The sequence below is a fragment of the Trichechus manatus genome, unplaced genomic scaffold, assembly GCF_000243295.1.
Source record: "Trichechus manatus latirostris isolate Lorelei unplaced genomic scaffold, TriManLat1.0 scaffold00134, whole genome shotgun sequence".
NCBI classification, from domain to species: Eukaryota; Metazoa; Chordata; class Mammalia; order Sirenia; family Trichechidae; genus Trichechus; species Trichechus manatus.
In genome coordinates, this window is record NW_004444070.1 from 4,897,399 (window position 1) to 4,921,363 (window position 23,965).

The 23,965-nt window shown below is 40.1% G+C and overlaps 1 protein-coding gene across 7 annotated transcripts; it reads left to right on the forward strand.

The window, feature by feature from the left end:
- Positions 1-3,609: 3,609 nt before the first annotated feature.
- Positions 3,610-23,008, forward strand: LOC101354707 (zinc finger protein 883-like). 7 transcript variants are annotated; one of them, XM_023739435.1, is made up of 5 exons: positions 3,610-3,888; positions 12,331-12,577; positions 13,613-15,302; positions 16,135-16,285; positions 17,137-23,008. In XM_023739435.1, the coding sequence occupies exons 3-5, from the start codon at positions 15,269-15,271 to the stop codon at positions 19,121-19,123; spliced, it is 2,172 nt and encodes a 723-aa protein (XP_023595203.1). In that variant the 5' UTR covers positions 3,610-3,888; positions 12,331-12,577; positions 13,613-15,268; the 3' UTR covers positions 19,124-23,008. The 7 variants fall into 7 exon arrangements, with proteins under 7 accessions (XP_023595203.1, XP_023595199.1, XP_023595202.1 ...); XM_023739431.1 differs by having other exon boundaries at positions 15,176-15,302; XM_023739434.1 differs by having other exon boundaries at positions 15,176-15,302; positions 16,225-16,285.
- The last annotated feature ends 957 nt before the right edge of the window (positions 23,009-23,965 follow it).

Consider the following 23,965-nt stretch of genomic DNA (forward strand, 5'->3'; position numbering starts at 1 on the left):
GTCCTGAGGTTCCTGTGCAGAGAAGCTCCTAGACCAAGGGAAGATTGATGACAAGGGCCTTCCTCCAAAACTGACAGAGAAAACCCCTGGAGCTGGCTCCCTGAATTTGGACCTATAGCCTCCTACACTGTGAGAGAATAAATTTCTTTGTTAAAACCATCCACTTGTGGTATTTCTGTTATAGTAGCACTAGATAACTAAGGCAATACTCACAATTAAAAATAAATATTCAAATAGTACAGGGTCTACAATGAAAAGTCTCTCATTCTTGATCTCAATAATCCTTTCCAGATAAATCCTTGTCATCACTGTCTATGCAGAGATACTCCATGCATGTTCAAACACATGAGTTTACACAAATAGTACATTACCATACATATTTTTTGCACCTTTCTTTGTCATTTAATATGTCTTGGAAATCATTCCACAAAGCACATGGGGATTGGCCTCTCTCTAACAGCTAATGGTATATATTGCATGGATGGACCATAATGTATTATCTAGTTTCCTAGTGAAGACTGTCTTTAAAGACACTTACCTTCCTCTATTGAGATGCTCAGTACAGAAGAAACAATTTCTGCATATGAGAAAATTCCAGAGAGAGGGAAAAAAGCCTGTGATGCCTGTCACAATATGTAATACGTCATTATTGATGAAGATGTTGGAGCAGGTGAGCCTGAGTTTCTCAGTTCACAGAAATGTAGAATTTCAGTGGCTGCGCAGAAAGTGGCAATACAGTCAAACTCCTTGGAAGGGCCTCCAGCATGCTGACAAGCCAAGGGTTCATGATGACTTTGTAGTGCAAGGAGTGACAGATAGCTTGATAGCATTCACAGGCCATTGCAGTCAGGAGCAAATAGTCTAGAAGTTCAAAAACTGGAAAAGCACTTGTGCATGATGCATAGATAATGATTCTTTTCTGCCTCAGGATGTTCAGTAACATCTTTTGGATGGGGGTGGGGGTGAAACATACCAGAAAAGGACAGGTTGGAGAGAAAGAAGTACACAGGCATGTGGAGACGGCAGTCCACAATGATGGCCAGGAAGATGAGCAGGTTCCCAAGCACGGTGGTCAGGTACATGGACAGGAACAACCCAAGAGAATGGCCTCTTCTCAAAAGTCCAAGGAACAGAAATACTGGAAGCCCTGTGTGGTTTCCTGGTTCCACATCAAGGAAGTATCTGGCACGAGAGACAGAGAGGAACACTAAACACCCAACAGGATCTCAAAAGTGCCTTTAGGTTGAACCCAATGTATTAATGAGATATTTGCTTAGTGGTCCCTTCTGTCTGTCAATTTTGGGTTTCCAAATGGTGCCATCTTCTGTGCTGCCACCACTAGCTGGAATACATAGACTCTCAACCTAATTTTGTACTCAAAGCAGACATCATCAGTTCAACATCCTTGACATCTGATCAACAAGCCATCTTGATCTTAGGTATATTTACATTATTTTTAAATGCCTGTATAGTAATAAAATGCATGTATCTGTATATAATTTCGATAAACTATGAGGATTTCAGAAACAGTTCCCACACACTTGATTGATTAAAGTGAATAGAACAAATTAGCCATCAACCAAATTTACATCCCACAGAGAATGCGTTGCCAAAATTGTCATTTTATAATCTCAAAATTTACTTGATTTCACTAAAAAATGATTTGTAGGCACACAAAAATAACGTGTGTCAGTGAATTTTCTGAAGGCATTTGATGATATCAAAAAGCTATAAAAGACAATAGTGCAACAGCAAGATAAAAAAACAGTGATTAGCCTCATTTGCATATATGGGAAACCTAAAACAAAATAGCAATAAAAAATATTCGTGAGTTTCTCAAGCAAAGCAACTAACACGGCCAGGTAGCATTCAACCGAAGAAAGCATTGCGCAGTTCACATTTTCAATTTATTTGTCTAGTAGAGCACATGAGTAGGAGGAAAAAAGCATACAATATAATCAGCATAATGCAAAACAGACTATGAAAATTGTTCTGAGAAACTGAATAGTATGCTCATATATGTTAAGAAATCTTCATAGCTACAAGAGAAGCAAAGCAAAACCACATTGAGATAATATTTCACTCCCACTAGGATGGCTAAGATAAAAAAAGGAACAAAAAAAAAAAAAAAACTCAAATCTTGGCAAGGATGGGGAAATTTGAGCCCTTACCCATTGCTGGCGGGAATGCAGAATAGTACAACAGGTATGGAAAAGTATGGTGGCAGTTCTCAAAAAACTTAAAATAGAACTACCACGTGACCCAGCAATTCCACTCCTAGGTATATACCCAAAAGATTTACGAGCAAAGACTTATACACCAATGTTCATTGCAGCACTATTCACAATAGCTATATAAAGAGGGGAAATAATCATAAACCTGTCATAGGGGACCTGATGTAGAAACTAGAGGTGTTTTTTTCTGTATAATTGAGGACTTAGTGGGTCATGAAACCCATCTCCAACTAAAGGAAGTGACATAGCTACTTGTAACATAAACTTGGAGTCTCTACTGACTCCCGTCTCTCCTCAATGAACTGAATGCCTCAAACGCCCTCTTCCAATTCTCAAATCTGTTGTCTATTTGCGTTTCAAATGTCCTTCCGTCTTAGGAGCACTTTTCGATTTCCTCAGAGGAAGGTAAAAATCTGTCCCATGCTCTTCCTGCCTGCTGCTAATCCGAGGCTGAAAACCCTTACAAATATGCTACAGAGAACAGGTTAATCCGGTAAGGGGTGCGGGGGGGAGGGAGGCAGAGAGAAATACATATGCCTGGAGGTTTATTTATCCCAGGTGTTTTGAGGGCGGGCCAATCTCCACTGACTTCGTCATCTTCACACTGACAACATACAAGTGAGACACAATGGGGTGGTGTAGGGGCTCACCTTGCCGGCTACCAAGTGGCGTCAGGGATGGACATCAGTTTACCCACCAAGAAGACGTGTGCACCGTGTGTATTCCAGTACCATCAGGAAAATGTCTCCTCCAGTAATAATTCAGTGATAATAATTCTAATCACCATCTAATGCCTCATGATTTCAAGTGTGGTCCATGGTCCAGCAGAATCAGCGCCAGTTAGAAGCTTATCAGAAATGCAGGTTTGGGGACCATAATCCAGACCTACAGAATCAGAATCTGCAGTTTAGCAAGATCCACATGTGAGTTGTTTGTGCAATAAAGTTTGGGAACCACTGGTCTAACTTCAGAGTAAATAAGGCCACAATTATTCTGAAGCAATGGAAGGTGGAAGCAAAAATAGGGTTTGGGGGCCTTAAATTTCCTGGATATTACAACGAATTGTGGTCTTCTAAAGACGATTACATAAACCGATACACACGGTATGTTTGGGGTATTAATTTTGACGGGTAATTTGGAAAAAAAAAAAAAAAGGTCTAAAACAGCTCCTTTGGGGCAATAAATAGGAAATAAGGACAATCAGGGCTCCTTTCGGGCAATAAACAGGAAATAAGAACAACCAGGGACAGATCCCAAACACGAGGGGGAACCACTGAACCCCACGGTCCCGAATTAGAGAGCTTTGGGTTACCGCACGGAACCCTCCCTGCTCCCCGAGCGTCTTCTAAATCGGAAGCGGAAGTGATATTCCTGGGTCGGCAGCCGCTGTCGTGGCTCTGGTGCTGCGGTGTGAGCGCCGTGTGGCCCTGTCGCCGGTCGGCCCGCTCCGCTAGCGGGTGACGCGCAGCTCCTGTCTCGGGTCTGAGGGCGCTGCGCCCGCTCCGCGCGCACTCCTGGTCTCTCAGAGCCTCGGGACTCCCTGCAGCCGGGGAGCCGCCGCCGCTTGGCCGCTTCCTGCATCCCCGGCCCCGCGGCCGCAGCTGCTTCCTGGAGGCCGCGGAGGTGGGACCTGTGTCTCTCGGTGCGTTCACAGGTGAGGTCGTGGGAACCCTCGCCGCGCACACGCGTGCTTCTCGGGGCAGCGGCGTCAGCGGCACAGGGAACGAGTGAGAAATGCAGGGTCCCGGGCCTTACGGGCGCCGGGGTCGCTCGCCTGCGTCTCAGTGCCCTGCCCCCACCTCCCGCCCGCCGCCCCCGCGCCCCTTTGTTCTCATCTTCCACCGCGCCTTAATACACACACACACACACACACACACACTGCAGTCGCGTTTAGCTCCTCATCAGGCTTCCGTCACTCCCGGTCTTTGTGTGTATTTATCATTTATTGAACTATTTCAGAAGGGCTGGGCACTGTCCCAAGTACTTTATATACTGCATCTCTTTTACTCACAAAACAACACAGTGAGGAGGGAGTATCTGCGGCATTTTACAGAAGTAATAGTGTTGGAGAAATTGAATAGCTTGCAGGTGATTTAGGAAATAATATTGGAGTTATTATTCCCTCGCCTTGAGCATAGAGAATGTGACCCAGCTGGAGCTGGGCTCACAAGGACTCATAAGGACACATCAAGTGGGCCCTGAGGTATAAAGACAATAGCTAAGATAATCTTGGAAAATATATTTTAGGGAAACTTTCACATAAAGCCAATCAAACAGAACACAAAAGATTTTCTGTTGTTACCTTTTTCTGTTACCATTTAGTGAATGGAAATTTGTTGGACCAACAAAGACCCCCGACTGTTGTTACTGAAACCTGTACCAATGATTGTTAAGAAAGACAATACAAAATGTAGGATCACAGTTTCTAGCCAATCTGAAAAGGCTAAGGATTCAATGGTTTTGCCCATTTGTAATGTTAATATATACTGAGGGCTCTCTAACTGGTCTTTGAACTCTGGCAGCCTTGGCTGTGGCAGAACGCTTGTCTGTTTTCCCATGCTTACCTATTGTATAATATTCTTTGGACGCGGGCAGACATGGCTCTAGCAGCATGCTTGTCCGTTTTCCCACTTTTATCTGTTCTGTGATATTTCCTTGGACTTGGACAGACATGGCTCTAGCAGCATGGTTGTTCTTTTCCCACTTTTGTCCTTTTGAATATATGCTGAGTAAAACTTTCTTTTTGTTTTACTAAACTTTGTTTTTCCCCTGCAAAACAGGTGGACAAATATCTAGTAAGTGGCAGTGTCTGAACTCAGATTCACGTCTGATCTTACTTCCAGGGGCATAATCTTGATCTGTCTCCCTGCCTAAAATGGCTCCTCTTTGTTTTCTGTGCTTCATCAGGCAGGACTTTTGTTGAGTGTTGCTGGTCATGCAGAAATGAAGCTTGTGGTGAGGAGTATATCGCCCTCTTTTAATGGTTATATGTATTTAACACCAATGAAAAAACAAGAAATATGAGTTGGAACTAGTATGTACATTTAGGACCATGTTTATCCCAATTTCTGGAGGAAAACATTTAATAAGAGGCACATTTTGAGGAATTTCTTTGGCTTAAGGCAAACAATACAGCCAGTCCTGATTGGTCTGATATAAAATGTGATGCCGCTGACCCAGCTGAATGCAGGCGTTGAAGGATTTATAGAGGTCACACACCCAGTGTGTGTGATCTGTGCTGGATTGAATGCTGGGGATTGAACAATTTTTACTACCAAAGAACCACACTTCTTAAAATGCTGAAGGCTTCTTGGAGCAGAAACCATGCATGTTCCCAGTGTCAGAACAGAGAATATTAGAAATGAAGGGAAGATGGGAGGCATGTGTAATGAAAGTATTCAGAATACTTCAGCAGATCTTAGAGGGTCAGCAACAGTACAGTGTTGCATAAAGTACCTCATCTTTTGTAATAATTATTTTACAAAGTGAAAAAGTCAAGTAGGGAGTCCCTGGTTTGTGGAAAACTTTCAGATTATTAGCTGAAAGTTTGGTGGTTTGAACTGACCCGGATGGGCCTCGGAAGACAGGCCTAACGGTCTGCTTCTGAAAGGTCACAGCACTGAAAACCCTATGAAGCAAATTTAAACTGTCTACATTTAAGTGTCCTGTTGGAGAAATCTTTGGGAACGCCAATGCTTAATCTCTTTTTTTTTAAAATTGCTACTAATTACACTTCTTGTTATGTCTATATGTATATAGGTTATGGAAGCAGTCTTGTATTTTTTGGTTGTTTTTTTCATATGAATAACAAGGTGATCCAGATCTAATTACCTTAAAAAACCAATTCCTTACACAGTGCAGTTCCTCAAATGTGATTTTCTTTAGGTTACTACAGCCTAAGTTTGCCGTTAAATCTGAGAAATACCCGCTTCCTCTCTGTATCCCCATAATATCTAAATTTCCCTCCTTTCACTTACACACTTAGACTAAGAAACTAAGTTTTTTTAATACTGTCATTTCATGCCATCTTTGTGTGTGTGTGTTAAAATATATAACAAAACGTTTTCCTATTTCAACCATTTTTACATACACAATTCGGCAACACTAATTACTTTCACCGTGTTGTGCAACCATCACCACTGTCAGTTTCCAAGATTTCCATCACCCTTAGCAGAAACTTGTCTCTTAAGCATTAACTCCCCTCCTCCCTCCCATCTTCCTTTAGTAACAATTCAGTATCTATATATTTGTCTATTCAAGGTATTTAAGTAGGATTGTATAATATTTGTATTTTTATGTTTTACTTATTTAACTTAGCATAATGTTTTCAAGGTTCATCCATGTAGCATTTATGAGAATTCAAATCCTTTTTTTGACTGAATGATATTCTATTTTCTTTATCCATGCATCTGTTGATGGACTTCGGTTTTTCTACACTTTTTTGCTATTATGAATAGTGCTGCTTGAACATTACTGTAAAAATACCTGTTTGCATCCTTGCTTTAAAGCCTTTTGGATATATACCTGTTGTTGTTAGGTATTGTTGAGGCGATTTTAGACTCGTAGTGACCCCATGTGACAGAGTAGAACTGTGCCATAGGGTTTTCTTAGCTGTAATTTTAACAGAAGTAGATCACAGGGTCTTCCCTGCAGAAGCACCAGGTGGGTTTAAACTACCAATTTTTTTTTTTAATTACATAATTTTATTTTTTTGTTGTTGAGAATATACACAGCAAAACATACACCAATTCAACAGTTTCTATATGTACTGTTTAGCGACATTGATTACATTCTTCGAATTGTGCAACCATTCTCACTGAAATTTTCTGAGTTGTTCCTCCTCCATTAACATACATTTGCTGCTCCATAACGTTCCTATCAAATCTTTTGAGTTGCTGTTTTCAATATGATCCCACATAGTTCTTAAAAGAGCAAAATGCTCAAGGCAGACATTTTTTGCTAGTTAAGCTAAACTGTTGTTTGGTGTTAAGAAGACTTTAGGGATACTTCTGGTTTAAGGTTTAAAGATTATCTCATGGCAGTAGCTTCATGGGTTCATCCAACCTTTGTGGCTCCAGGAAGCCTGGAGTCCATGATAATTGAAATTGTGTTCTGCATTTTCCCCCTTTGGATCAGGATACTTCTATGGAATTTTTGATGTAAATATTCATTAATGGTAGCCAGGTACTATCCAGTTCTTCTGTTCTCATCGCAAATGAGGCAGTTGTTCATGGAGGCAATTATCCACACATTCCATATCCTCCTGCTATTCCTGACTGGATTTCTTCCTCTGTTCCTCCAGGTGAATAGAGACCAGTTGTGCCTTGGATGACACCTTGCAAGCTTTTAAGACCCCAGGCACTACTCAGTTAGCTAGAAAGTAGAAGAACAGCAGTAAACACGTTATTAGGCCACTTAACTGGGATGTCCCATGAAAGCATAACCCTGAACCTCCAAACCAAGGACTCAAGTCCCATGAGGTGTTTGGTTGTACATAAGCAATCTCAGCATCTACTGTTTTTGCTGTTGTTAATCGAACCACCAGTCTTTTGGTTAGCAACAGAGCACTTAACCATTTACACAACTAGCACCCCTATAAATGGAAATTTCTGGGTCATAGGGTTTTCGTATGTTTAACATTTTCAAGAACAGCCATACTTTTCCACAGAGGCTGAACCATTTTACAACCTACCAGCAATTTCCTCACATTCTCCCCAACTCTTCTTGTTTTCTTATGGTAGTCATTCTAGTAGGGATGAGGTGGTATGTCATGTGGTTTTGATTTGCATTTCCCTAACAACAAGGGCATGGAGCATCTTTTCATGTGTTTATTGACCATTTTCTTATCTTTCGTGAAATGTCTGTTTAAGTTTTTTGCCCATTTTTAAAATGGTTTGTCTATATGTTGCTGAGAGATAGAAGTTCTTTTTATATCTTGGATACTAAAATTTTATGACACATATGATTCCTAAATGCAGTGAAACCTGCGAAAGTTGGCACTTAAGGCAGAAAACTATCAGGGTAGGAGAACTCAAATATTTTCCAGTAAACAAGTGACCAAAAAGTGGTAAGGCTGCACTGCGCCAAAGGCAGAAAAATTGCAAGACCCAGAAAAACAAGGCAGTTCCGTTGAATTCCAGCTGTTACAAGTTTCATTGTATTTTCTCCCATTTTGTATGTTGTCTCTTCCCTTTGTTGACAGAGTCCTTTGATGCAGAAGACTTTTAATTTATCTGTTTTGTCTTTTATTGCTTGAGCTTTTTGATATCATAGCTAAGAATCCATTGTTGAAAACTAGTGTGTACAGAAAATAAATGTGATGCTTTTTTAAAATAGTAAAAATATTGCATGAGTCAAAACTTTCAGAAATACAAACAGTAGAACTGGTCATTGAACACCATTTGTAATCTCAGCGTAGGTAGAAAAATGTCGTGCCTTGTATTTTTTCTTTTCCTTCTCTAGAGGTAGATGTTCTAGAAGTACTCCCATTTTGGGCAGGAGTTTTACTTAGAGACATGACTGTTGGTGTAGTCACTTCATGTCAAATTCAAGCCTTCATTCAAAGCTACTGAATTTTCCTAGTTCAGAATCTCAGACTTGCTCTTCAGATGCGACCACAATGTCAACTTTTTTTGTGAAGAAAGCTTTCCAAAGTTTTATTTTGATTCTGTTTCTCACAGACACACACTCGATAGTCATTTAGTTTCTTATTCAACAAAACAGGCTTAGCAACATGAAATTCCGTATTGGACTTATTCTGAACTACCAAAAATGCAATTTCAGATGCTTCAACCAAATAACACCTGTGCGGTTACAAAGTTGTAAGCAAATAATGTGTGCAAGTGTATAAACAGCAGTGGCACAGTTAAAATAAGGGACACCTCCACACAGAAGAGTCTTAACAGAGTCTTGAAAGTCAAACAGAAAAAAACCTTTCATCCAGAATTTCACTGTAATTATCAGCATCTGGTCTACATCAAGATCGCCCAATCCATTAGTAGAGTAACCAGATATCTACTATCAGATGTTAGAGCCTATGCTATGAACTGTTAATTATTTCCTAAAAGTTTAGTCCATGCCAGCACTGTGCTCTTCTTTTCCTTTAGCCTGAAGCTTCAGAAGTGGGAATGCAGCCTGTTTCAGAGGTCACAGTTTGAGTCTTCATGGCCAGCAGGAGAGAGCCTACAGGTTGAGATATGGGCTCTTGGGTAACAATGGACTCAAGACACCAAGCTCTTCCCATAGGCCACCTGGGACACTAAGGACTGTGACGCTCTGAAACCTAACATGTCCAAGACAAAACTTTTAAAATTTCACCTGAACAAATCTGCTTCTCACCTGGCTTTCCCAACCAGTGAGCGGCATCAGCCTCCATTCACTAGATTTAGGGGAAATAGTCCAAGCTACCCTGAGAGGAGAGCTCCCTTGAGAAAGCAACCTCTGAACTTTCGTCTGCTTTTCTCTTGTCACAAGAAGGTACACTCTCCTCCCAGCAGCAAGAGGCATATTTCAACAGTGTAAACCAAGCAAGCTGTCAGTCACATATAGAATAAAATCCACGTATTTTATGTTGGCCAACAAGATCCTACACATTAAGGCTTACATATAGCTCTCTGACTAAAGTTTATATCACCCTCATGTTTGATAGGCTCTTGACATATTTTTAGAAAAATTTTTTTCAGTGATGTCAAGATTTTCCCCGCCTTTCAGCCTTTGCACCAGGTATTTTTTCTGATTAGAGGAAAACTTTTAAACCATAGGAATTCAATAATTCTTACAATGTGGGTCTCACTTCAAATGTTACCTCCTCAGTGCCCTTCCTGTCCCCTCAGTTACTCCCACTCATTTCTGTCTTTAAATATTGCAGTTTTCGGAATGTGGTAAATCCAATTTAGGGTGACAGTAACCTTCAGCATGTAAATACAAGCATTTTTAATTAAATTTTACGTTTGCTTTTAGCAGTTGTTTCCCTGTGTGACAGAGTTTTAGAAAACAAAAAACTGTGAAGCCCTGTGTTGTGCTGATGGCAGCTTTCAGACCCTCTCTGCTGTGTTGATTACTTAACCTTGTGGTGAGTCCCCTAGAGCTGTGATGTCCCCTAGCCAGATGTTGCTAAATCAGTTAAAGTTTGTTGAAACTAAAAGAAAAAATACAGTTACTTGTACTAGCCGTATATTCTGTGGTAAATAGTCACATGGAGATAGAGGCTACCATATTGGACTGTACAGAAACAGAACAGGGCTATTGTCACAGAAAGTTCTTTTGGATGGTGCTGCTGAAGAGTGTATACAATAGGTGATAATCTGGGTGTGTCCTTAATGATCAGTGTCACAGGCCAGAAGAAACAAGAAAACAAGATATAGGTTTTATAGTCTGCCCATAGATTTATTGTCTAGCATGGGAGAGAGTTTTAAATAAATAATGAAAAACTAAGGATATGTGATGCCTATATTAAAAAGACCTAACCCGAGAGTGAGGTTAGATTGCTTGACAAGTAAAATTACTTAAGTGAAGATTTACAAAATTGGGTTATTTTTAGCAACATACATGGTAGTGTAGGGCTGATACTATGTTGTATGAGTAGATATGGAAAGAGTATTTCATTTGGGAAAAATAAATGTGTAAATCTCTGAGGCAGCAGAGAACCCAGTATTGTCCATTCATTGATGGAAGTCAGAGATGATTGAAGCGTAGAAAACAACATGTGGGTGGTAGGGTTTGTGTGAGCCAGATTCGAGCAGGTCATTTAGAACCATGCTGACTACTCGGGGCTTTTGGAAGGCCACTGGACAGCCATAGACGGGCATTAAGCATTTCCTGTGCTGGAGATAGATTTTGGAAGTGACAACCATGTTTGAATGACGTCAGGTAGGAGCTTGTTATAAACAAGATAGAGAAGACTGTGAGGAGACCAGGACATGGACATTGTGGATCATGAAGATAGCATAGTGATATAATGTAGATGTGGATGTACGAAAGGGTATCCCTTGATAGAATTCTTATTCCTTGGGTTACAGGCTATAGATCAGTGGATGCTTCTCCCAGTTGAATGTCAATGTGAATGTCAACCTTGGGATCTTGTTGAAATGCGGATTTTGATTCAGCAGTTCTGGGGTGGGACTTGAGATTCTGTATACTAATCAAGCTCCTAGTTTATGCTAGAAGTAATAGTCTAGAAATAATGATGTGAATTAAAATTAGTTCTATTAGAAGAAATAATAAGAAGAATAATGCTTAGCGGGGAGACACTGGTGTAAACATCATGTGAGAGAGAGAACATTGACGCTGAGACCAAGAAATGAAAGAGTAGGAGTCAACTTGGAGGGGGAGCAGGGTGAAAAGAAATAGGAAGAGAGGCAGGAGATGGCTCCTTAGCGATACTGTAAAGATTTTCTGATTTATTGATCAATTTAATATAAGGTTGAAAAACAAAGTGTTCAGGGATCCTCCCAGATTTCTCAAAAGCTTAGTGAGTGGTGTTCTCATGGTTTTTAAAATGAAGAGGAAAAAAACCCCAGAAAACTCAAGAGGCAGAGAGAAATGTTAATTAATTGCAAAAAGAAAAGAAAAAAAATACCGATCAAATATCGCAGTGCTATAAGTGAAATGAAAATGTTTTTAAAAGGACAATAGAAGTTTTTTCTACAGCACATAGTTAAAAAATAAATCAATCCTGATGAGTTCATTGTAAATACTTGAAAAATATGTTCTTTCTTAAAAATTCATCTATGTTAATGTCAGAGAACAGTGATATTTGATATCATGGACAAAGTTACATAGGTGAACCCACAACTTCAACATTGGACCCCTGACTTCCTGGAGGAAATCAGATTTAAATTCTGTGGCCTGGCCAGACCTGTTTGCCTCAATGCTCTGGAACAAGTAAATTCCTCCATCTGTGATCTTGTGGCGGAAAAAAGAGCCCCATGGAGATGCATGAATAATGCTGGTGTATGCTCTGGAGACTGAAGCCTGTTCTGCCTTCAGTGCAAATGCCCTCAGGGTGGAGCATTGCCCTGAGCCTGCAAGGAAGCTAAAGAACTGTCATTCCCTGCTTCCTCAACACTGTTTTCTCCCCATCCTTCTTCTATTTCAGGTCTGGAGTGTGGCGCAGAGAGAACTAGGCCAGTCCAGGCAGCTGGGGGCCTAGAACGACCATCTTGCACATCTATATATCATAAGGAAGAATTTCAGCTGCTCAGACTGGTGTGTGGACCAGACATTATCCATCTGCTTCCAAACTTCCCACTGCTCTGCTTTTGCTCCCGTCCTTGTTCCAGAAGTGGCTCTTTGGGCTCAGAGGCAACATTCCCTTAGACTTTCAGAAGCTGGAGAAGCAAATGGTGAGTTGTACGGAGAACTGGGTTATCCTTACCGTAAGTGGGTGAGGCTGGATATGAATTGTTGGGGGTGCAGCTGTGTGCTGCGGGACTGGGGTTCCAGTGAAGAAAAAGGTGGCAGAGGAGGCCATGGGGCTGAGCCCTAGGTGGCACCCTAAGGTCTTGCTCCACTGTCTCTGGGCCCTTCCTCTGTACATACATGGCTTTTCAAGATTTGGATACCTGGTGTCACCCTCATGTGACTCTCAGTGGTAGCATCATGAGGTGTTAACATCCCCACTCTTTGCCTTGGTGCTCTCTGTTGAATGGCAAAGTCTCCTGACCAGAATCTGAACACGGAGCAGCTCTGGCTGTGGAGGCTGAGCCCTGGCCCTTCAGAGCCTTCCTTGTCCTGTGTCTCTGAACAATGTTCTTGACTCACCCCAGGCACTGGAGCATTTTGGGTCTTAAAAAGATTAAGAGGTATCATATCAGTTTCATCATTGTTCTGAAGTGTAAAATATCTCAGCATTTCACTGAGATTAATAGCCAGATTCTTTTCAGTTGCCAACAAATTCCCTAGAAAATGACATGGCCATTGTCCCCAGTCGCCTCTCCAGATTCCTACAGTATGTCTCATCTGTATCGCATTCTGTTCTGCTGGCATTTGGCTCTTCCTAAAACCTACAAGGTACCTTCCCACCTTCTGACCTGTGCTCTGGCTGTTTCCTCCTAGAACAGATTTAGTCAGAGACATGAATTTTTTTATATAACATCACCAAGTGATAGTTTATATATATATGTTTATTTAAATTTTCTGCCCTCACTCAACGAATGTACAATCCATGTTCATCTGGATATTTGTTTTGTACACTGCTGTGTCTGCTTTGCCAACACGCAGTAGGCTCTGTGTCAGTATGGCCTGAATCAATTTTGATAAATGAAGGTAGCCAGAATTATGTATCTGAGGTGAAGAAGTCTTGTCTGAGACACAGGGCTTTGCTAGAAGTAGATCCTAGTTGTATGAATTGAACTGTCTCCTTTGTCTCCTCTTCCTAGTATCCAGCAGTGCTCTGGATTATCTATGGTGTTATTGGAGAATAAAAGCAAAAGACTGATAACAAGACTGATGTATATGAACAGAAATGTAGTTGTCAGGAATTTAGACTTCAAAGACAAGCTGGCCTGCATTGTGATTCTGGCTCAGAAATATTCCATGTGGGAAACATGGAGCACGTGATTAAATAAGTGTCTTTAACTTTACTCAGCTATGACCAGTTTGAAATAATGCTTGCTTAGTAGAATCATGAGATAAGAATCACAGTTGCTCAATATGTGAAACATTTTATCAGTATTGTATAACAAACATTAGGGTTTTTGATGACTTTAAAATGTGTAACCTGGCCCACTGCAGTGGAGGAGACTTGAATTTTGGCTCTGGTTCAAAGTTTGTAGTTACCCCATCATATCAGGACTGATTAAAGATGACATAGACTACTCACTTCATCATTCCCTGACAAGAAGAGTCTTCTTACTCTAAAGCTATTCTGTATTAGTGCTGAAGTTGTCTTTTAGCAGCCTTTTCTCTCATGACACGAGGAAACCAATGGATTGGTGCTATGTCACAGAGATCAGTCTTACAGACCAGGGCATTCCAGTGGCCAGGGTTCAGGTAGTTATGGTTGGGTGCTTTCCAGGGGCTGCTAACGTGAGAGAATTCTGGAGTGGAACATCTAGAGGGCTGGAGTGTAAGTCTCTATTTCCTTGGCTTCACGAGCAATTTTACAAGTAAACCGTCTGCACTTCAACTTACTTACAAAATGAATTTGTTTGTGGTGAAAATCATGCATTGGAAAATATGTGCCAATTCAACAGTGTTTACATGTATAATCTGGTGACATTGCTTACGTTTATCATGTTTTGCAGTCATTGCAAAATGAGAATTGTAACCTCTTCTCACTGAGCAAACACAAGGGCATGGTGTTCCTGTTTCTGCAGAGATTGTGCTCTTTGTCATCTTATCATGTTAGACTGTGTTTGTGGACCTGTCACATTGTTAACTCCTAGAGCTCAACAAAATATGACCAGCTCAGTGCTTTCAGTTGCCAGTTTGTTTATACTGGCCCCTGGTCCTACTGTGCTTCTGAGGAGCAAAAGTAAAATTGCCATTCTGCAGTGTTTACCAGTTACTATACCTCATCCTGTCTTCACCTTATGCTTTATATTTTGTTGAGTGTTCTGGTAGATCTAATGGAAGGAGGTGTAATTGTTCACAAGGAAATGAAGGTCTGCATGAGAGCATTTCTCTAATTTCTGTTTTCTAAGCGTTCTAGACCATAAAGACAGAGAAGAATATGAGTGCAGTTGGTCAGAGTCAAACTATAGAAAGATTATTTCAGTGTGTTGGAAGACTGTGAGACAGGATGCAATCAGTGAGGAAGTGAATGTAGTTAGTGAAGGTATGAGGCTAATGGCTACACTCTATAACTTGGTAGAGCACAAAACCTTATGTCAAATCCCTAAGAATTCTCAGTTCCCCAAGACTGTCAGCCTCACTCTTCATTCTTAAACACATTGGAGTACATAGTATCTTGCTGATCCAGAATGTATGGGATATTTTAGGACTCAGTGGTCGCTGAGGATGTGGCTGTGGTCTTTAGCAAGGAGGAGTGGGCTTTGCTGAATCTTACTCAGCGGAAACTCTACAGAGAAGTGATGATAGAAACCTTCAGAAACCTGGTGTCAGTAGGTAAGAATGGCATCCTATTCTTTTTTTTTTAATTCCTTTAGTGAACAAAATATTTTACTCATTGACTTTACTCCCATATTTGTACTGAGAAATAGGAATAAATCATCAAACCAGGCATGGTCCTTTGGTGTATTGAGCTCATATATCCTGGCTTGTCCACAAACACAAAGCTCTATATATTACACTTAGCTTTCATTTCTCTTGTGATTAAAAGACCTGTGGCTTTTTAAGTGTTGTAAATGTAAGCATTGGCTTTAGGAGTCACTTTAGGACACTGAGAGTATTATATTTTGCTACCTTGTAGACAATATTACTGTGTTGATTACAAGTGTCCTATGATTATCTAGCTGAAAATAAAGTCACACCTGTCCATTTTCAGAGATCCTGAAGAGCAAAGTATTGGCTTAGTGTCAAGGATATACTCATTGCAGTTCACTGTCCTCCCTCATGATGTGCATTTCTCCATGAGCACCATGTCAGCTATACACATTTATTTTCCCAGAGACACAACTTCACAGATACCTGAGCTTCCTTTTCTAAATTTAGCAATCTTCTCACACCTGCGGTCATGGAGATGGTTTGTCTCTGTTAATGTTATGTGTATTGTGTCTGATATTTTTCTATTTAGCTCTCCTAGTTACACCCATTTATGTCACCATCACTCAGGGCTCATGGAAATATTTCCTACTAAATTGCTTTTTAACCATTGCTGAAGTGCTAAAGCAGCAAAATGTGCCTAAGTCTTTCTTTATTAACAGTGATCTTTTTTCCCCTGATAATTCCTTTCCTTTTTGTTTCATATTGTGAACTTCAACTTGAATTATTGGGTCAGTCTCTCAAAACCTTAAGGATGGAGATAAGTTATGCAGCAAACATATAATGGTGAGATACATGAACAGTAACACCTTGTTCTCCATGTTAGGAGAACTCTCTGAATTGTATGGCAGTAAAGATCATCATAAATTCCCGGAGGGATGTTTGAGGTGAGTGTCATTCAAACAAGAAAAAACAGTGCTTCAGGAGAAAATCCTAAGGTGTCATGACATTAGAATATATGTTAATGTGTTTATATATACCAAGGCTTCACACTCGTTCATAACAGTTCAGTAATTACAAACATAAAGGACACCGTAAACATTGCATAGACAGAAGATCTGTTGCTCGTTGGATTTTGACACAAACAGGAAACAGTGGTCCTCCGCATAAAGATGGCCCACTCCACTGTTTCGAGTGTCTGACGCTCTTCACAGTCCTGCCAGTAATCTAATATTCCCGTAACAGGTTCCTGAAACTTTTAGAATCAATGCAGGAGATAGGATTATTGACAGGAATGTGAGGAGCAACATGCATTGAAAGCTGTGCAATTGGCTGCCATCTTTGAGCAGGGCCCTGCTATTAGTTTTCAACACGGGTCAGAATCCAATGGGCAACAGATATGTAATGCCAACGCTGCCCTCAGTTATGTTCGTAATTGTCGATCCATTATGGACCATTTCGAATCCCTGATATGTGCCTATACGTATAATAGGTATATGTGTGTATAAATTCTTATTCATATATATAAACCTAGCTGTAAACTTATGTGTTCAGAGACTTTTTGAAATACAACTTTTTATAAATGTGCGTCAGACATTGAAACGTATTTCACTTAGACACAATGATCAGAAAGCCTCATATTTTAGAAAAACAATGACAGTTATGGTAGTATTTCTGCGGGATGATTTAACCTATGAATTACAAGAACAGTCAGCAAAAACTATGCGTCTTCACTGTGTTTGGTAGTGGTGAAGAGGAAAGAATTTATTTCCAGCAACATGTTGCCTATTTTTAACAGAAGTCATACAGTTGAAAACCTCTTTGAAGATAATGAAGGCAATCAGTGTGGGAAAACCTTCAGCCGGATTCCAAATCTGACTGTGGTAAAAAGAAATCCTACAGAAGTGAATCCTTTTGGATGTTCTGTGTGTGAAAAAGCCTTCATGGATCCTTCATCACATAACCATCGTACCAGATGTCACACTGGATGCAATACCTGTCAGTTTATTGCATGTGGAGAAACCTGCAGTTGTAACACTCCTATGAGAACTCTTAATGGAAAGAAATCCCATAAATGTGAGGTATGTGGGAAAGGGAAAGACTTCATTTGTATCTCAACCCTTAAGAATTCTGTGACAACACTCACTAGTGAGAAACACTATAATTGTAACGAATATGGGAAAGATTTCTGTATTTTCTCATCCTTTTGCACACGTGTGAGCGGTCATAAGGGTGAACGTAAAGAATGTTGTAAAACCTGTAGTCATTCTTTATCCCTTATTTTACATAACAGAGGTAAGCCTTATGAATGTAGGGAATGTGAAAAAACCTTTAGTTGGCCCTCACACCTCACTACACATATGGGAACACACAGTGGAGAGAAACATTACGAATGTAAAGAATGTGGGAAAGCTTTCAGTAGACCCTCAGCCCTCACTGCACATGTAAGCACTCACAGTAGAGAGAAGCCTTATGAATGTAAGGAATGTCGGAAAGCCTTTAGTCAGTCATCAGACCTCACTGAACATGTGCGAACTCATAGTGGAGAGAGGCCTTATGAATGTAAGGAATGTGGGAAAGCCTTTAGTTGGCCCTCATGCCTCACTACACATATGCGCACACACAGTGGAGAGAAGCCTTATGAATGTAAGGAATGTGGGAAAGCCTTCAGTTGGCCATCACGGCTCACTACACATATGCGAACTCACAGTGGAGAGAGGCCTTATGAATGTAAGGAATGTGGGAAAGGCTTTAGTCAGTCGTCACACCTCACTAACCATGTAAGAACTCACAATGGGCACAGGCCTTATGAGTGTAAGGAATGTGGAAAAGCCTTTAGTCAGGCTTCAACTCTCAGTTCTCATATAGCAACTCATAGTAGAAAGAAGCCTTATGAATGTAAGGAATGTGGGAAAGCCTTTAGTGATTCTTCAGCCATGTCTTCACATATGAGAACTCACAGTGGTGTGAGGCCTTATGAATGTAAGGAATGTGGGAAAGCCTTTAGGTATTCTTCTAATTTCACTTCACATATAAGAACTCACAGTGGAGAGAGGCCTTATGAATGCAAACAATGCGGGAAAGTCTTTAGGCAGGCCTCAAACCTCATTACACATAGAAGGATTCACAGTGGAGAGAGGCCTTACGAGTGTAAGGAATGTGGGAAAGCCTTTAATTGTTCCTCGCACCTCACTAATCATATGAGAACTCACAGTGGAGATAAGCCTTATGAATGTACAGAATGTGGGAAAGCCTTTAGTCAGGCCTCATCCCTCACTACACATATTAGAACTCACAATGGAGAGAGGCCTTACAAATGTAAGGAATGTGGGAAATCCTTTAGTCAGGCTTCATCCCTGACTAAACATATAAGAACTCATGCTGGTGTGAGGCCTTACATATGTAAGGAATGTGGGAAAGCCTTTAGGTGTTACTCATACCTCACTTCACATATAAGAATTCACAGTGGACTGAGGCCTTATGAATGTAAGGAATGTGGGAAAGCTTTCAGTTGTTGCTCAGTCTTAACTAATCATATAAGAATTCACAGTGGAGAGAGGCCTTACGAATGTAAGCAATGTGGGAAAGCCTTTAGGCAGGCCTCAGGCCTCATGATACATGGAAGAATTCATAGTGGAGAGAGGCCTTTTCAATGTAAAGAATGTGGGAAAGCCTTTCGTGATTCCTCAACCCTCAGAAGACATACAAAAACTCACATTGGAGGACTTACGAATGTAAGGAACGTGAGAAAGCCATTTGCTCATCACACCTCACTTCACATATAAGATCTCACAGTGGAAAAATTACTGTGTCAAAAGTGGGATGTTTCATCCTTAATACTATAATTTCAAACGGGAAATTTCTGAAAGTCTGTGATTAAAGATAAAAGTTTTATCAGTGACTAATGAAGCACTAATTACTTCAAAGAAGGGGTCATTAGAGCTCCTTTGTGCCTTTGACATAAATAAAAGTTTCATTTTCACTATGGGTTTGTCCTCATCAGTGTTTACTACTTTCTCAGTCCAAGCTAAATTTTACTTTTTGAAAGTCCTTCACTATGATAAATAAGGCTCCAAGGAATAGCCATGAGCAAATGTGGTTTTGTATTTGTTAATGTTTTTATTGATGTTATTTTCCATTCAGTTAAATGCACTCTTGTATTTGGGTTAAGAGGTTTTTTCCTTTGTTTTTTGTATTCATGTTTAATGCGTTTTCTTCCACTCTTTCTATTGTAAAGTTAACTATTTTACCCTTTATAATTAGTAAATTTCTCGTAGGGCCATATTTTGAGACAGTACAAATATTCTGTTTTTCATGGTGCTTTAGCCTACTAATTTATTGTGCACTGATAATTACTACTTATAATTTTATCACTGTGGTGTTTACTGAAGTTACTTTCTCTTCCATTCATTTCTTCTATGTTTATTAATTGGAATTCTGCAAGAAGTAGTTTTCCCTTCTCTCCCTTTTATGCGTTTATGAAATTGTTTATAGCAGTAAAAGCAGTCCTTGAATAATGAACATGTTCCCTTCTGAAGTCTGTCTTTAATTTGAATTTGTATGCAAGTCGGAACACTTACGCAAGATTAACTTCTAATGTCAGATGATCAAGTATTTGTCTCAGTATATAGTATACACTGTACTTTTGTATGCACAGGAAACATTAAAGGATGTAAATACACTAAAATATTTTTAACACAATAATATAGTGATGTTTTGATGCACGACGTACCATAGCACACAAATGTTACTGTGAATCTTTGATGCCCAACTGGATTCCCTCTTGGTGTAGCCTCCATCCCTGACTTGGGTTGGTTATGAGGCTGCCAGCATGGGCAATGTACATGCAAACCCCACCATAGGGTTTGATGGGTGGGGGTGAGAATGACCCTAAATCTGCGCCACTCCAAACGTGACATTATGGTGGGCAACATCATCTGCCGAGCTCCGAGCAGTCAGAGGGACTAGCGAGAATAAAGTACTGCCAGCATGCAGTGGACACTTGAGTTCCTGTCAGAGCAGGTGTTAATTTTTAACAAGAGTTTTCGGGGGTTGTTTCGTAACTATTTGTTTTACATAAGATGGAGGATCATAACACATGGGCTCAAGTGTATCAGGTAACCCATATTACCTGTTTTTTTCTTGCTCAAATTGTCCCAGATTTGGTTATTAGGAACTTTCTTACTTAGGTTCCTGTATTTATTTACCATGCTTCCATTATAATTTAAAATTTGTTTCCTGCCAGTGTTCAAGGCTCATCTAATCCTTTTCCTGCCTAAGCCCTGGAATGAGGCTTTTCTCCAAGAAACCCTGGTTCCTTTTATTAGAGAATGATATTTAGAAACAAAGATCTGGGCATTAGGTATGCTTATTGCTACTGGGCTCTCAAAGTGGAAGGAGCTAGGAAATATATATGTGTGTGTATATATTTACAAAGACACATATTTATACTTATTTCTATAAGTATCTGTGTATGTTTTGAAAACCACAAGATCATACCCTTATCTCTGATTCCAGTCCAATACTGCAGGATTCATTTTAGCCTTTTCCCTTACTTTATACATGACTCCTTTAGTAGTAGTACTGCTGGCTCCCGTTTTCCACAATGCATTAATTGCTGAATCTGAGAATATACATATTTCAGGAGAGATGGTAAAGAAGAACCAGCTTCTGAAGTCATGAATCAGTCAAATATGTAGGAGATGGGCAGACAACAGTAGTGAAAATGAAGAGAAGCTGGTATAGTCAAAAGGCTGTAAAAAGACCGAGGAATTTTACACGAGGTACAGGAAGGTCAGCCCCCAAATGGTACTAGGGATTGAGAGCAGTTCTGATCTTACTCCTGGAATCAGAGGTACAAAGGATGTGAGATAAAATTCAAAGTGTTGAATAGATTTTTAAAAGTCCAGAAACGACCAGGAGAAAGACTTGCACACAAAATAAATTGTCCACCAAAAAGAGAACTGGGAATTACTAGAAGAAGGGTTTGCCTACTTCGACCTAGCTGTTTCCCTTACCAAGATTTATCACCTTTGGCATACCATTAGTTCAGTATTTTCCAACTTCTGTAGCTCTGCTTTATTTGGCCCTGATTTGCACCTATTTTTAAAGCTCGTGATATCTATCCTCCGCTGTGTATACGGTGATATTAAATGCATCTACACTGCGTAATTTTTTTATACATTTCAGTACAGGACTTCTGACTGGTCTTTTCAAATCTACGATGTCATTCATTATTGTTTCCAATTTCTGCTTTTTATTCTCATGACCGTAGAAAGCATTGATGTTTTATATTCGTGTGTGTCTGTTGTCTTGTTCCGTGTGCCTGAGATAATTCTGTGATACACATTATATTCATTATGTTTTCTTTTTTAAAAAGTTTTTAACATGTACTAAACATAATAATCATATTCATTGTCAAGGATCATCAACTCTCAACAGGTTATGTGTTTTAGTTAAAGACGTTATTAAAAATATAATTTTTCTTCTTCCAAGGGGGTTGTTTGTTTTGCTTTGCCAGGTATCTAAAGTTGCTACCAATCTCAGAGTTTGAGATCCCTCCTTGGATGACTCATAACCAGGCTGCAAATTCCTTGTGTTACATTGATATGCTCACACTCTTTGGAAGCCTGAGCTCCAACTTCTGCCCCTTCATCTGAACGTTGCTTACGTATGTTTGTACCTGAATCAGCCTCCTGTTGTTAATGCTCATCTGAAATACTTGACTCTTCTCTAATTCCACTTTCTTCTTAATTGTGTCCAGCGATTGCTGAATATTTTATTTCTTTAATACATTTAGGATGATGTATCTTATTTCATCCAACTTTTTAGGTGCCCAGTGGAACACTAGGTCAAAACTACTTAAAGAGGAAGTCTCATTTGCCCTTTGAACATTTACTAAAATATAGCATATGTATCTATAGTTATATCATTATTGCTCTCTCTACAGATAGATGTATGTTGTTGTGTGCCTTCTTATTGATTCCAACCCATAGTGGCCCTATAGGACAGAGTAGAACTGCCCCATAGGAAGTATACAATGCTGTAACATTTACAGAAGCAAGATTGCCACAGTTTTCTCCCAAGGAGCAGCTTGTAGGTTTGAAATGCAGACCTTTGCTTAGCAGCAGATTTCTTTACCACTTGGCTACCAGGGCTCCTTAAAATAGATAAGTATACATATATGTTTATATCTGTATCTACATATATAAACTCATAAGAAGTAAAGAAATCTATCAAACTTTATATAATTGAGGAGAGAAACATTTCAGAGGGAAGAGTCAAAACTGAAGGAAATGAAATCTCATCTTTAAAACAGTGCTTTATCTTTTTAAAACATTGATGGCACTTTATTTCTAAGATTTACCTGGAGATTAACTCAAGGAAAAGTAGATAAGACTCGATAAAAAATAAAGGGGATATCCAATAAAAATCTATGGCAGTGTCACTGTGTCTCTTGGGGTGAACCCCTGAGCATTTCATTTTACTTGGATGCACAATCAGTGCCCATGGAAACAGCAAAGAAATCAAATGACATTACATTGCTCAGGTCTGCAGCAGAAGACCTCTTTAAAGTGTTAAAAAACAAAGATGTCACTTTGAGGACTAAGATGTGAATGACTCAAGCCATACATTTTCATTTGCCTTGCGTGCAAACCTGGACAATGATAAAGGAAGACCGAAGAACAATGCATTTGAATTGTGGTGTTGATGAAGAATATTGAATATACCATAGTCTGCCAGAACAAAGGTCTGTCTTGGAAGAAGTACAGCCAAAGTGTTCCTTGGAAGCGAAGATGTTGAGATTTGTCTCACATACTTTGCACAAGTTATCAGGAGAGCAGACCCTGGAGAAGGACTTCATGCTTGGGAAAGTAGAGGGTGAAAGAGAGGAAGACCCTCAAGAAGATGGTTTCACACACTGGCTACAATAATGGTCTCTAACATAGCAATAATTGTGAGGATGGTGCTGGACTTGGCAGTGTTTCATTCTGTTGTACATGGGGTCATTATGACCCAACAATAACATTAATTTCTGGTGCTCTTCTGCCACTGTCCACATCTGCACTATCACACCTACCCTGTGTGCCTCCCCAGGGATACACTCCCATCCTTCCTGCCCTCTGCCCATGAGGTCCCCAAGGCTGCTGTGCACTTGACTCTGGCTGTATTTCTCTGGGATTCCTGAGACTCAAATCTGTGCTGTGCCTCTGCACTCTACTCTCTCAGGTCTGCCTAGTCCCAGTAAACGTTTTTCCCAGCTTGTCACTCCCTCTAGACCTGTCTTAATCTGAGTCCTCTGTTTTGCTCCCATCCTGGGCTTTTTGGTAATTATGAATAAAGTTGGGGCTGCTTGTGGTCATCTCAAAATAGCGAGTAGGTTGTGGAAGGTACATGAATCCCAAACTGCCTGCAGTCCCCGCTTCAAATCTTTCCCAATTTGCTACTCAGCCTGGTTTTCCAAACCTTCAGTTGATTTCCAGAATTCCAAGATCTCTGGTTTCACAGGTTTTTACTAGTTTTCTTTGTCATTGTTGTGGGGGATCCTGAGGTTGCTAATATCTGTGCTGCCATTTTGTCCCTCCTGACTTGTATGAACATGCAGATGGATTGGAGGAGAAATCGAA